Source organism: Polistes dominula, unplaced genomic scaffold, assembly GCF_049000335.1.
Source record: "Polistes dominula isolate Pdom_NZ unplaced genomic scaffold, Pdom_raw_medaka contig_24, whole genome shotgun sequence".
Lineage (NCBI taxonomy): Eukaryota > Metazoa > Arthropoda > Insecta > Hymenoptera > Vespidae > Polistes > Polistes dominula.
This window is the reverse complement of record NW_028301150.1, coordinates 2,368,836-2,382,647: the sequence shown is the minus strand read 5'-3', so window position 1 is coordinate 2,382,647 and position 13,812 is coordinate 2,368,836. Positions and strand designations below refer to the sequence as shown.

The following is a 13,812-nucleotide window of genomic DNA, read 5'->3' as shown; positions in this document are numbered from 1 at the left end:
ATCTATCAAATAAAAATAACGTGTTGTTTCTTACAATAAGTTTGTATAATAGAAATATACTAGACTTTAATTTTTCGTTAGGGGTGTGTCAGGATTATCATCTTAATGGTTCATAAATTTCTTTTACAAAATGCATCGTGTATCATCAACATTTCATTTCAATTTAAAAAATGGTGGTCATCGTTAGATAATCGGTAAATAGATTTGTATGATCTGACAAGTACATACATTGTTTAACATTTTTATCTTGTTCTTTAAAACACTTAGAAAATGTCGTTTCAAGTAATCGAACCTATCGTGTCTCATTCATTATTTTTCTCTTTTTTTTTTTCTTTCCACCTACAGGTCTCAATGTTCATTACGTTCATCGTTGTTAAACTTTGCGCGTTGGAATATGGCTAATAAGCAACGATGTTACTTCTGGAAAGCAAACAACGATAATGCCACGAAATTCGTGTTTCTATTATGGCGACAACGAGGAAAAGGAGACGATAAACGAAATGCGAAAAGTTCGAAGATTTTTTTCTACATTTTCTTTCCTTAATTTTCAATGTTTTTTTGTTCTTCTTCTTTTATTTTCTTTACTTTTCTTTTTCTTTCCTCTTATTTTCTTCTATTCGCTTACCTGTTTATTTTTTAGTGCTCTCTACCGTCGTTTCTTCGCAGCGGTAAACTTCGTTATTACATGATAAAAAGTAAAAATGGGGAGGGTGGGGGAAGAGGTGGCACGGGAAAGTGCGCCGAGACAAGATCGAAATCCGATCCATTAGAGCGGAGACAGTAAACGATTAAGGTTGAAAATCGTTGCCGAGATGTTTTACAACGTCGTAACAGCCTCGTATATTTTGAAAAGTCTTTTTCAATAGTTACTCTTAGCAATTATAGTTCGATCTATCAAGTAAGAAAATTATTTGTTCAATTTATTGAACTCGTTAATTTAGAAAAATATAAAGAAAAAAGAAAAAACACGTGTTAAAACTAACGATGACATTTTTATATTGTAATAAAACAAGAAAACATATCAACATTCTTTTATATTTTATCAAAGTGTAAAGTAGAACTACATCGGTTGTATATTTTACAGCAAGTGTCATAAAGATTTATGCATTCTATGCATCATTCATATAAAAATATATATTCATTAGAAAAATATTCTGTTACTCTTTTTATTCTACGTAACATGTAGTATAAATTTTCGAATTGAAATCAATCGAAAAGTGGCGAAATCGATTCCATTCGCACATTCACTTTCGTTCCAATGCACTTAAGGATCGTGTTCGTTTATCGACGAAAAGAGTAGTTCTGAGGATGTAAATACGTCGACTCGAATGCATCTCTCGCCTCCGTTTCGAATCTAACCATAAAGAAAAACTTGAAATCGCATTGGTGCATCTAGCGCTTACGTAAATAATAGAAAGTACGAAAGGACATTTTGCCCATTGGTCCGATAATGCCGTGAGAAATAGACGATCGTCCCACGCAAACTTTACGATGCCTACGGTTTCGTTAAATTGCCAAGATAGATAAGAAATAGAGAATGAAAAAGAGAGATAGAAACAGAAAGAGACGGAGTCGTGCCTATTTTACAAACGGTCAGTAGATATTAATGTTTCTTGGTAGAATCGCCCTTAAAGCGATATCTCGAACGTAAAAGCCGTGATACCTCGATCCCGACAATAGATACGGGTTGGTAGGCTTTGATAAAGGGTCTCTGATGTCCTCCTCGAGTGCTTTCTTCCAGAAGGTTACGGATAATAACGGGATAGGAAAGAGGAAAAAGTAAAGCGACCCAATGTGCGTTCTCGCGTTCGACATTCTTCCACGTTCACCACGGAACCTATTCTTATCTTTAATCAGTTTTTACGTTCTATACTGCATTTTCTTATTTTTATAGAACATAGTTCTCTAGGAATGTTTCATTTTCAAAAGAACATTACTATATTGCGGAGAACGTGCAATAATTAATGAAATATAGAGATAACCGATGAACAAATTTTTGGTTGACTGAACTAACCACCAGTTTGTATAAAAGGTAAGGTATTGAAATAATTGCGGTCTTAGTATGGTCTCATTTGCAAGAGACAAAATTTCTCTCTATCTATTTCCGAGTTCTCTATCTCTATTTTCAGTTCTAGCTCTAATATTAGCTCTAGCATTAACTCAAATTTTAGCTCAAACTCTAGCTTTAGCTCTAGTTCTAGTTCTCTCTCTCTCTCTCTCTCTCTCTAGCACAAGCTTTCTTCCATTACCCACAAAACGACGTTTTCACGATCTAATTTCCAAGAGAAGCATTTCCGCATAACTGTCACGACGGTGATAAGCGTCGGTGGTTTCGTCTGTGGTGACAGTACCGTCTAGTTCTGGGGGAGGTCAAAGGCGGTTTGCGGTTGAACACTCGTATCGTTACAGGACTCTCTACAGAAGTTTTGTAATGGTATCGTTAAATATTACTCTTGGTAAATGTTGTTATTTTGAGAACGTTTATGTTCGTTAGTGTAAGTAAAGTAGTTTTTTCTTTTTAAATTTTAAAAGAATTATTATATGAAATTAATTACACGATAAGATAATTGTGAAATATCGACATATTTTGTTAACCGTTAAAAAATAATCGAAATCTATATCATTCCCGTCTACAAACTTTACTTCAAGCGATATTATTTTTTATCTCTTGCACAAACTCACACCAAACATTTTCCCATCCACCATATAATCCTTTCGTGGATATATTGGCGGATTTCCACCGTTCTATCCCCTCACTCGAAACTCTGATATTGTTTCAACATCGTTCGAACGAGGTATATAGTGCAACAAGCTACAGAATTTCGTGGTTGTCCGTTCGACCGTATAATCTCAAAATGCGGTCGAAGTGAACCAAAATATAACGGAACACGCGGTCGGAATGAAAAATTAAAACATTTTTTTAACCTTCCCTTTATTTTGTTCTTTTCACTATCCCTATACAACTTGTTCATCTATGACCGAGTAAGAAAAAAAAAGAATATTTCTAAGCACATAATCGTCTAGATCGAACGAATCGAATGGTTGTAGAGAAAAATTACATAGAGCAATTTTTCTTTTTTTTTTTTTTTTCTAGATTACTATCTGAAAATGAAACGTTTCACGAATGTAGAGAAAAAGAAAGGTGAACAGAATTGACTGGGAGGGGGCGGAACAATATTCGAGGTACCTACAGACATACATGCATACACATCTACTTACATGTATATGTTCATACATTCATACATACATACTTACCTACCTACCTACCTACCTACCTACCTACCTACCTACCGGCCGCTTGTTCCTTGCCTTTATTTCTTTCTCTGTCGTTTTCCTGCGTTCTAGTCTCCTCCTGCTGCCTACCCTCTATAGTCCTCCTCTGCTTCTCTACCTACGCGGCGTCGCAATTCACACTCAATTTAACCGGCAAAAAGAGTTCCTACGCTGTGCATTGTTGCGACCTCCGGTACTGCCGAGCTTGCCTTCGGGGCTTCCGTTACTCTCCCATCCACCCTCTCCATTCCCCCAACCCTCTTTTCTTTCTTTTCCTTCTATACCCCTCTTATTCTTCTTTTCTCTTGTTCTTTTTGCTCATGGAAAATGCTCAAAGCTTTTCTGAACTCATCGGCACGAAAGAGCGATAGCAAGAGACTAAAGGGAAAGGATAGAGAAGGAGAAGAACCGTTGTCGTTGATTTTCCTACGACATTATTGCCGAATCTTCAAAGATTTCTCTCCACTTTACGTTCCTTAGCTTCTTTCTTTTTATTTTCTTCTTTCTCTCATCTCTTCTTCTTACCTTACTCCGTTATTTCTCATACTTTCCTCACTCTTTACCAGTGTTTCGCGAAAAATTCAAAGACGAAATGATTTTTCAAAACCTTAACCTTTTCCTTCTCCTCCTACTACTTCTCTCCATCTCGAGAAATTTATAAAAGAATTTTCGCTTTATTCGCCTTTTATGAAATCTTTTTGTTTATTTATTTCCTTTGATTTTGACAAATATATAACATTGGAAATGTAATAAAACGATTTTCAAAATCAAACACATTGAAATAAAAGTTTTACTATTTCTATATATTATATATATTTATAATATTCTATATATATATATCACAAATAAGCCTTAATAACTGCAGCTTCGTTATAAGATTTTAAATAACTTCTATTCTTCGATCATCGAACTTTAGTTAGCATGAATGTGGAAGGCGCCAAGCTGGCGCTTGCAATTCTTCGTCTTCCTTTTACCTGGCCGTACCTGAGCCTCGTTTACCAAGCACGTTATTACAGATGAAATTATGGCGGCAGGGGAAATATCAGGATGCAAGGAAAATTCATCGCCGTTTAAATGCTTTTTATTGCGTTGCTTTTGAATCACCACGAGCGTGTAATTGGAAAGGTTTACGTCGTCCCTTGGTAAAGCGAGAAGGGAAATCGAGAAAGTCTTATCGTTGAGAAGCTTGTACCTACTTCTGCTAAACTGCCGACGCCTTCTTGCCTTCTCGATGAAATTATGAAATTCTTTATCCTTTGTTCTCGTTTTATTAGAATAATTTCTATTCGTGTATATATATATTTTAACTTACAATTAGATATGTTATAAATAACAGATAATTTTATCAACAAACAATGAAATTCTTTTTTAATTATTATTTTTTAAAGATAATTTTGACTCAAATGGTTAATAAATAATTGAAGAAAATATTTCATTTACAATTAATTCAAATTTCTTGACAATAAAGTATCGATACAAATTCCACGTACCGGACGATTCGTTGATCCGTTTGAAGCAAAGCGTGAGAACATCTATGCAAGAGACACAGTGAACAGGATTAAAGAACGAACGAAAAAGAGAAAAAAAGAGAGGCGGAGAGGAAGATGGAAAGTGAGGGTGATTCGGCAGGATCAAAAGATAGGCAGAATCGCGGAATCGCTGTCGAATTCGTGTTTCGTGACGAGGCCTACGTTATCGAAGTTCTGTGACAGAGAGGAACCGTCACGTTTGGTCCGAACGGCAGGGCCGATCAGATTCGTGAGAAATCACGGTTAAGCGACATACATACCTATGTATATACATCCATCCATACATACATGCATACATACACGCATAAGCGCCAATCCATTCTGTCACTCTGTCTGAACGCGCTCGTCAATCCGTAAAACGAAATCCTGGAATTAGTATCTATCGTTCCAATCGAACAATAGATTCAGTTTTAACCCATTTTACTATTTTTTTATTCTGCTTCTTTGCGTTTTTTAATGAACCAGGTAACTTGATACGTCGAAATTTTTTGATACTAAAAAATTCGAAATCGACTTCAAATATTTTCTTGATTAACTTCCACAAACTAAACTAATGAATTTAGTCGGGCTAAGGTCCTTTATATTTTCTTCATTTTTTTAAACAGTATAGATCACTCGGCTGAATAATAAACTATTAGGTGAAATCATGTTGAAAATGTTGGATGGATTAAAAAAATAAAAAGGAGGGTATATTTTAATTCTCATACAATGCAGCCCAGTTATAATCTATTCATGATTCCTGCACTGGACGTACGTGTTAAATTTTCATTTCTACTTTTACGAATATGTCAGAAACTTTCAAATCTAGTCGGACTTGTGAGTGGATGTTATCTAATGTAATCACTTTTAAATTTGAACGTATCATTTTATATGTTATTCTCCACAAGAGAATTTAATCGTGAAAAGAAAAAAGAAAGAGAGTTTTTACCAAACAAAATATACGAGTATTACACTGATTTAAAATAAACCCCAAAATTTGAGATATTGTTCAAATTTGTGGATGAAGAAGAAGAAGTAGAAGATAAACCAACATTCGGTTTTGTACTTTTTATATCGATCGTTCAACTCGACCCATCTCTAGTTCTGCGAACCCCTTGCAGCAAATCTGTTGTCGTGACCATTCAAGTGAAAATGGGTAGCTGTCATCGAAAATAATCTAGATTTTACTCTCAAGTTTTCTATTTATTTTCATTTACTTGTTTCGTATTTTATTTAAGACTATAGTTTTAAGAAAGGAAAAAGAATAATAGAAAAAGAAATTCAGTTTTAATACTCAGGTAATAAAACATCATAAGAAACAATTTAATCTAAAAGAGACATTCTTTGTTTCAGGTATCGAAAAAAATAAATGCTACAAGGCAGACTAAGAAGAAGAGCATCCTGAGAAGTTTGAATTCTCACTTCGTGGAAGCTCGAGGTGGAGGTCGTTGTAGGAATTCCATCGACGATGAGCTAGCGACACGATGAAGAGGATGAAGGAGCGCGCGCTGCTCGCCTGGCCATGGTTGTGGCTGTGGCTGCTCGCAGCCACGCCAGGTACGCCGTCTTCCGACGCTTCCATCCAGAGCACTCTCTTCCCTATATCACAATCAAACATTGGAGGCGTAGTACCGAAAACGTTGTCCTTCTCGACGATTGGTACTACGACAGCGATGGCAATGATTCCATCGTTGTCGACATCTACAATGACGTCGACTACGACGCAGTTTCCAATTCCATCGACGACGACGACGACGACTGGTGTCTCAACAACGGTATCGGTGCCGTTCACAGCAGAATTGAGTTCCTCGCCAAGGTACAAGTTCGCGTTTACGCGATCTATTTACAACGTTTCGATTCCTGAAAATTCTATAGGAAAAACATATGTCGTGCCAGAAGAAAAAATGGGAATTAGACTGAATCGTGAAAGTGAACAATTAGACATACGCTTTCGTATAGTGAACGGTGATCGCGACAAGTTCTTCAAGGCCGAGGGACGCATTGTCGGTGACTTTTGTTTCCTATTAATTCGGACTCGAACCGATAACGTAGACGTGCTCAATCGCGAACGTAAAGATCGTTACGTGTTGAAAATACGTGCGACTTTCTATCGAGACAGTAAGAGCAAAACAATCCTCTATGAGACGGACACGACAGTAGTGGTGACGGTTCTCGACACGAACGATCTCAATCCGTTGTTCTATCCAACCGTATACGAGGCTACCGTCACGGAGGATACGCCTCTGCATCGGAGTATACTCAGGGTGACTGCCGAAGATGCTGATCTTGGCAGGAACGGTGAAATTTACTATAGCTTCGCCCAAGAGAATGATCAGTTTGCTGTTCATCCGGTTAGTGGGGTCATCACGCTCACGAGACCACTCAGGTACGAATTCATTTTGTCTATTCAATTTTTGTTTCCTTTCCGTTAGACTCATATGTAGTGTTCGTATTCAAATATTGAGATTCGCGCATAAATCAAACTGTCATGCACACTCTAAAAAAAAGTTCTTTTTACCTTACATATCGTCTATCTTTTAGTTAACACTTTCATCAAATTTCTCACTCACAAACGGTTCTTATCTTCTATCCGTTGAAACTAAAACTCAGCATGGAAATGAATAAAGTTATCATTCTATAAATGTGTGTGTATATGTTTAGGTATGCCGAACACGCCATCCACGAACTAGTAGTCTTAGCGAAAGATCGTGGAGCTCTAATTCGTAGCGTGGGTACAATTCGAGCGAGCACGGCAAGGGTCACGATCAAGGTGCAGCAGGTGAATCTGCACGCCCCAGAAATCTACGTCCACCACCTATCCGAAATAGTGGAACATTCGAACGCAGATATTTATGCCATCGTACGAGTGATCGACCGTGACGAGGGCGTGCACGGGCAGATCGCTAGCTTGGACATCGTGGGTGGTGATCCAGCCGGACATTTCAGGATACGGCAGGCTGGCCCAAACGAATATAACATCGAAGTTTTGCGTTTATTGGATAGAGAAACTGCCTTGCAGGGTTATAATCTCACTCTAGGAGCCATGGATCGTGGTATACCTCAGCGTTCCAGCTACAAATCTGTACCAGTACATTTGGCCGATTTGAACGACAACGCACCAGTTTTCAGTCGGGAAATTTACGAAGAAGCCGTACCGGAAACTGCTCCAATCAATACTCCGGTGATTAGATTGAAAGTGAGCGATGCCGACGAGGGAAGAAATGCTTTAGTATTTTTAGAGATAGTCGGTGGTAACGAAGGTGGAGAATTTTACGTAAATGCAGAAACAGGAATGCTTTATACTGCGGTAAATCTCGACGCGGAAAAGAAAGCCTTTTACACTCTTACCGTTTCGGCGATCGATCAGGGAAATACGGGTACGAGAAAACAGTCTTCCGCCAAAGTGAAAATCAACGTGATCGATACGAACGACAATGACCCGATCTTCGAACAGTCCGAGATGGAAGTCTGGATAGATGAGAATGAAGCAGCTGGTACCTCAGTCGTCAAGGTCACGGCAAAAGATCGTGACTCTGGCGAGAATGCTTACATATCCTACAGCATCGACAACATCAAGAAAGTACCTTTCGAGATTGATCATTTTACCGGTATCGTGAAAACAAAGCAGGTGCTTGATTATGAAACGATGAGGAGGGATTATCTGTTGCACGTGAGAGCGAGTGATTGGGGCTTGCCCTATCGTCGCCAAGCAGAGATGAGGTTACGAGTTAGGTTGCGAGACGTCAACGACAATCGGCCACAGTTTGAGAGAATCGATTGCATCGGACACGTGCCAAGATACTTGCCAATCAGTTCCGAGATCATCACCGTTTCCGCGATAGATTTCGATGCGGGTAATATCATCAGTTATCGCATAGTTTCCGGAAATTCAGACGGTTGTTTCACTCTCGATTCAGCAACTGGTGTGCTCTCGGTAACCTGTGATCTTTCCGACATGAAAGCGACCGAGAGAATTATCAACGTCACAGCAACGGACGGCACTCATTTCGCTGACGTGAATCCAGTCCACATGCATCTGGTCAACGCAAAGAGGAATCTTGCCTCTCAAGGGAGAATTCTTTCCGACGAAAGCGGAGCCTTCGAGTGCAAAGACACTGGCGTAGCTAGACGTTTAACAGATGCCATTGCTTCGGCAGAAAGGAACAACATGCCGTCTCGCAACGACGAGTATTCTTTGACTCCAAGTCGTTACGGAGAGAACATTCACGCACCGGAATTCATCGATTTTCCAATCGAGATCAGAACGAACGAGTCGGTCAAACTTGGCACTACGCTTGCCAAAATAAGAGCAAGGGATCGCGATTTGGATTACAATGGGAAACTCGTCTTTTGCATTTCAAGCGGCGATCGAGATTCCGTTTTTGGAATCGATCCGGACACGGGTGATCTTAACGTTATTGGTTACTTAGATCGAGAAAGAGAAAGCGAATACTTCCTCAATATAAGCGTTTACGATTTAGGTAAACCACAAAAGTCAGCTTCCAAAATGTTACCTGTGACAATTTTAGATGTAAACGACAACGCGCCAAAATTCGAAAAATCTCTCGCCAGTTTTCGAATTTCAGAGAACGCTTTAAACGGTACGAATGTTTGGCGTGCTAACGCAACGGATGCCGATCTTGGTGAAAACGCACGCGTAACATATTATCTCGTTACGGAAACAAACGATTTCAAAGTCGATCCTATCACCGGAGTATTGAGCGTTTTTGGAAAGCTCGACAGAGAAAGACAAGAACTTTACGAATTGAAAATTCGTGCGAGGGACAACGGTGGAAAAGGAACGAATGACTCGCCACCATTGTACTCAGATGCTTTAGTTCGCGTAACCGTCGAAGATGTAAACGACAATGCACCAAGCTTTGCTTTGCCAAGTTACAATGCTAAGATTCGTGAAGATGTACCAATCTGGAGTGTTGTTGCCGTCGTTGACGCTACCGATCCGGACGAAGGAGCTGGTGGTGACATCGAGTATTTTCTTTCTGACCCTATGGAAAGCGAAGGATATTTCAAAGTAGACAAACTCTCCGGTACCGTTAGAACAACTCAGAGTTTAGATTTTGAAGAACGGCAAGTACATACTCTTGCGATCGTTGCCAAGGATAGGGGAGAACCTTCGATGTCTTCCGAAACGTTGCTTGTCATCGAGGTGGTCGATGTTAATGAGAACCTTCATGCTCCGATCTTCGACGATTTCGTTATATCCGCGAGTGTTCTTGAGAACCAACCGGTTGGTACTCTAGTGACCAGTGTACATGCTAAGGATGCGGACCCACCTGGTGGTGATTCCAGAATTGGCTATAGCATACGAGCTGGCGACGGAATCGGGCTGTTCTCCATCGATAACGAAGGTAAATACATTTCTTTTTACTTTCACTTGTTAGCTGCGAAAGATTTTCAGGATCAAACAAAACGACTAAATTCTGTTTCGATTTTGTGTAATGAAAAAGAAATATACACGCAAAAGCTATTGCAACTTGTTTCAGATAGTACTTAAATGTTTAACGATATTTATTCACCGGACTAGTAACATTAATTATCGGAAGACACGAACGATCGAAAAAGTTTTACGCGGGACGATATCAAAGAAGCAATAAAATCGATTTGTTATCCATATCATCTTGTTACGTGTCCACCAAAGTGAAGTAAAACTACCGACGAGAAAGAGCTCTCCATATAACGATAAATCGTCTCTAGTCAATTAAAGGGGATATTCCAGGACGTATGGAAGTTATAGTCAAGTATGCGACTGTCCAGGTTGTGCGCGATATTTCGTAGAGCGTAGTCTCGAGATGCACTGCTATTTCTCTCTCTCTCTCTCTCTCTCTCTCTCTATCTCTTTCTCTCTGTCTCTATCTCTTCGTCTATCTCTTTCTTTTAGCTCTCATCGTGACTCGCCTTTGACACGATCGTTACGATAGTTGGAACGGATACGTTTGGATAACATCCGTCTGTCGGGCGTGTCTTTGAAGCAAACGATCAAAGAAAACTTGGCCAAGATAACGTTGCTTTATTAGCGGCAAAACATTCGAATCGCTTCCGATGTTCCACGATCGATCGTTTCGATCTTCGACCTTCCTTGACGAGTGATACCACTTTAGATGTTAAAGAGCGATATCTCCAAGAGACCTTTTACCTTTTCCTAAGAATAGTCTACCTTTAATTGATCCTATAACAGAACAGAAAAAAAAATACGTCAAGTCTATTTCGAAGATTATTATTGAAATACGCATTAATTGATCAGATCGTGAATGGCAGTTTTGAGTTTATTCTTGTAACTAATACATAATTTTATTATACAAATAACATGAAATTTTAAAACTTTGGGATAAAACAAATGTGTCATTCGAAAATAAAATCATCTGACTTTCTTTGCCAGGTTTTGCAATTTCGATTCGCAAAAAAATGAAGCCAAAATGACCGATGGAAAATAAATGGATCTCGCTGGCAAAACAAATTTATTTGCTATTAAGTAATAAAGTATACGAGAGAGAAAGAAGAAACTCTCTTTTTTATTTCTTTTTTTCTTTCTTTTTAATTCTCGCGCCCTTGATCAATTGAGGATGACCGAAAGAAAGAGATGACATGAAAGGGAATTAAAAAGTTGAGAAAGCGGAGAAAGAAAGACAGAATGAGAGATAAAGATGAGAAAAAAGTCGAGGAAGATCTCGTACGGTAGCACTCTTAAAGTAAAAGGAATCTGGTGGCAGTGATCCAGAACGACGTTACGGCGACGCGGCCCATTAAATTTCGATGCGACCGAGTCTAATTGAATTACGAGGACAAACAAAATCTTTTCTTTCTCTCCTTTCCAATTTTTTTCTTTCAACCCCCCACCTCCCCACCCCAACCCCTTTCTCTCATCCTTTTTAGTTCCTTTTATTTATTTTTTTTTTCTTTTCCATGCGCGACCAGGTCATACGCATTAAATTTCTCTCGCTGTCCATCTTTCATCGCGAAAAGGTCTTCCAAGAAGTCGTGTGTCATTCCGCCTAATGGCTAATCCCCCTTCCTCGTTTATGTTCATGGGTGGAGCAGCACCACGTTGTTCATACATCGTTGATGTCTTCTTGTTCGTATTATCATGTCTTGTTATTCTTAATACGTCCAATGATCGAAAGAAATGTACTATTATTAACTAGAAAGACATTCAAAACACACATTGTTTTTAATCGAAATTATACAATTTTTCTTCCACGTTACGAAATTGAATAATTTTAATATTATTACTTAATATATTATGATATATTAAATTACATCCAATATATTCATCAATCCTCGTTAGATCAACGCACGAATGCACTTTACCAAAGTTTCTAGCAATCATCATTAAAGTTGATTAGATTTAGAGATATTTCTAAATTTATTATATAATAATATATCGAGTTCAGTTTTAGGTTTAAAATAATACTCACTAAAAGTAATCTCTAACGAAGAAACAAAACTGAAATTTTCCTTTTTCAATAGCGCAATTCTCAGGGAATGATCTCTCATTCAATGAATTTAATTAACTCGTACGTCGTTTTAAGTTATTCGAATAAAAATAGTGTATCTTTTTTACCAACTTTGTACTAATGGTATGTTCTCTTAGTATATAACCACACTATACTCTTTCTTTCTCTCTCTCTCTCTCTCTCTCTCTCTCTCTCTCTTCTATTTTTTGTGTTTCTTTCTCTCGTACGAACTCTTCTCCAAGTCATAAATCGCGCGACGGTTGACATTTCGATTCCAGTTGCACATTTCGCACGATAGAATGTACCGGTATGGAGAATGGCGCCGTAAAAAGAGATCGAAAAAATATACATATGTATATATATATAGGTATTACATAGGCATACATAATATAGATATACGTATATACATATATACATGCATACGTTGAAATGTATACAAAGCTCGTATCGTCCTCGCTTTAATCACGTTCGACGAGTTCTCGTCCGTTCTCCGGAAGCGAGTGTGTCAGTATAATATCGTGCAGACTCCTTGTCCCTTTCTCTCTCTCTATCTCTCTCTCTCTCTCTCTCTCGTTCTTGCATGCTTGGAACATACCTATGCATATGAAAGAACATGAGTGTATAAGTACATGAATATAAGATATATAGTATGAGATATACTATTATTTGTGCGCTCAATATCTCATTCGATTCGAGTATTTTCCAAATGTTTTGCTCATTACTTTTGTATATTTAGAAATAAAAATGTATTACTTATCGAGTATAAGTCAAATTTAATGCACGTAAATAAAGAAGAAGAAGAAAAAAAAGAAAAGAGGAACATTTTCTTTTCCAGCAATTTGCACAAAATTAAGATTAAAAACAAATTGCGAAGAAAATAAAATTTGATGGAATACTTTGTGTAGAAAGCTTGTGAGAAAAGTGGGATGGAAGGAGTGTGAGAAAGCAAAAAAAAAAAGAGAGAGAAAGAGATGGGTAGGGGGATGGGGGGAGGGGGTTATATTGATCTTCCGTCGAGCAAAAATAATACATTGTCAGTGGTATGCATATTCAAACGACGTAAATATTCATAAGTTGCCGGTGTATTGCCTTTCGTGTCAGGAGCACGCACGAGAAATATAAGCGACGTGGTGGACGATAGTATGTAGTTTCGTATATATACTTGAGTTTGATGGTGATGCTGGTAGTGGTGGTGATGTCTGTACACCCCCGGGGTGTAACGGTGACGTGTGGTTGGGATGGTACGCGTTTAATACAACGATATTTTTTTTATCGCACGAGTTACGCACGATTCGTAGATCATGTTCCATGCCGTTAGCTATTGTTCGAGAAAATGTAAATTAATAGTATCTTATAAGTCATACTTGCATCTTTTTTTTACTCTCTCTCTATCTCTCTTTCTCTTTCTCTTTCTTAAGTATCGTATATTATTTATAAGCTTCTATTTATATTTTTTATTTATTTCGTATCAATACGAATATAACTATCGTTAGAGATAGTCTTATTTTTAAGTTTCAGATTAAATTGCTAAAAGTATAAAACATTGAAATATATATATA

At 38.1% G+C, this 13,812-nt stretch overlaps 1 protein-coding gene across 1 annotated transcript in view; it reads left to right on the top strand.

Annotated features, from left to right (window-relative positions):
- The window catches only part of kug (FAT atypical cadherin kugelei), a 299,204-nt gene that overhangs the window by 114,617 nt on the left and 170,775 nt on the right, over positions 1–13,812 (top strand). The window contains exons 2-3 of the mRNA XM_089177782.1: positions 6,135–7,167; positions 7,443–10,150. Of these exons, the coding sequence (XP_089033908.1) occupies positions 6,266–7,167; positions 7,443–10,150 (3,610 nt within the window). The 5' untranslated portion in view covers positions 6,135–6,265. The remainder of the gene's footprint in view (positions 1–6,134; positions 7,168–7,442; positions 10,151–13,812) is intronic.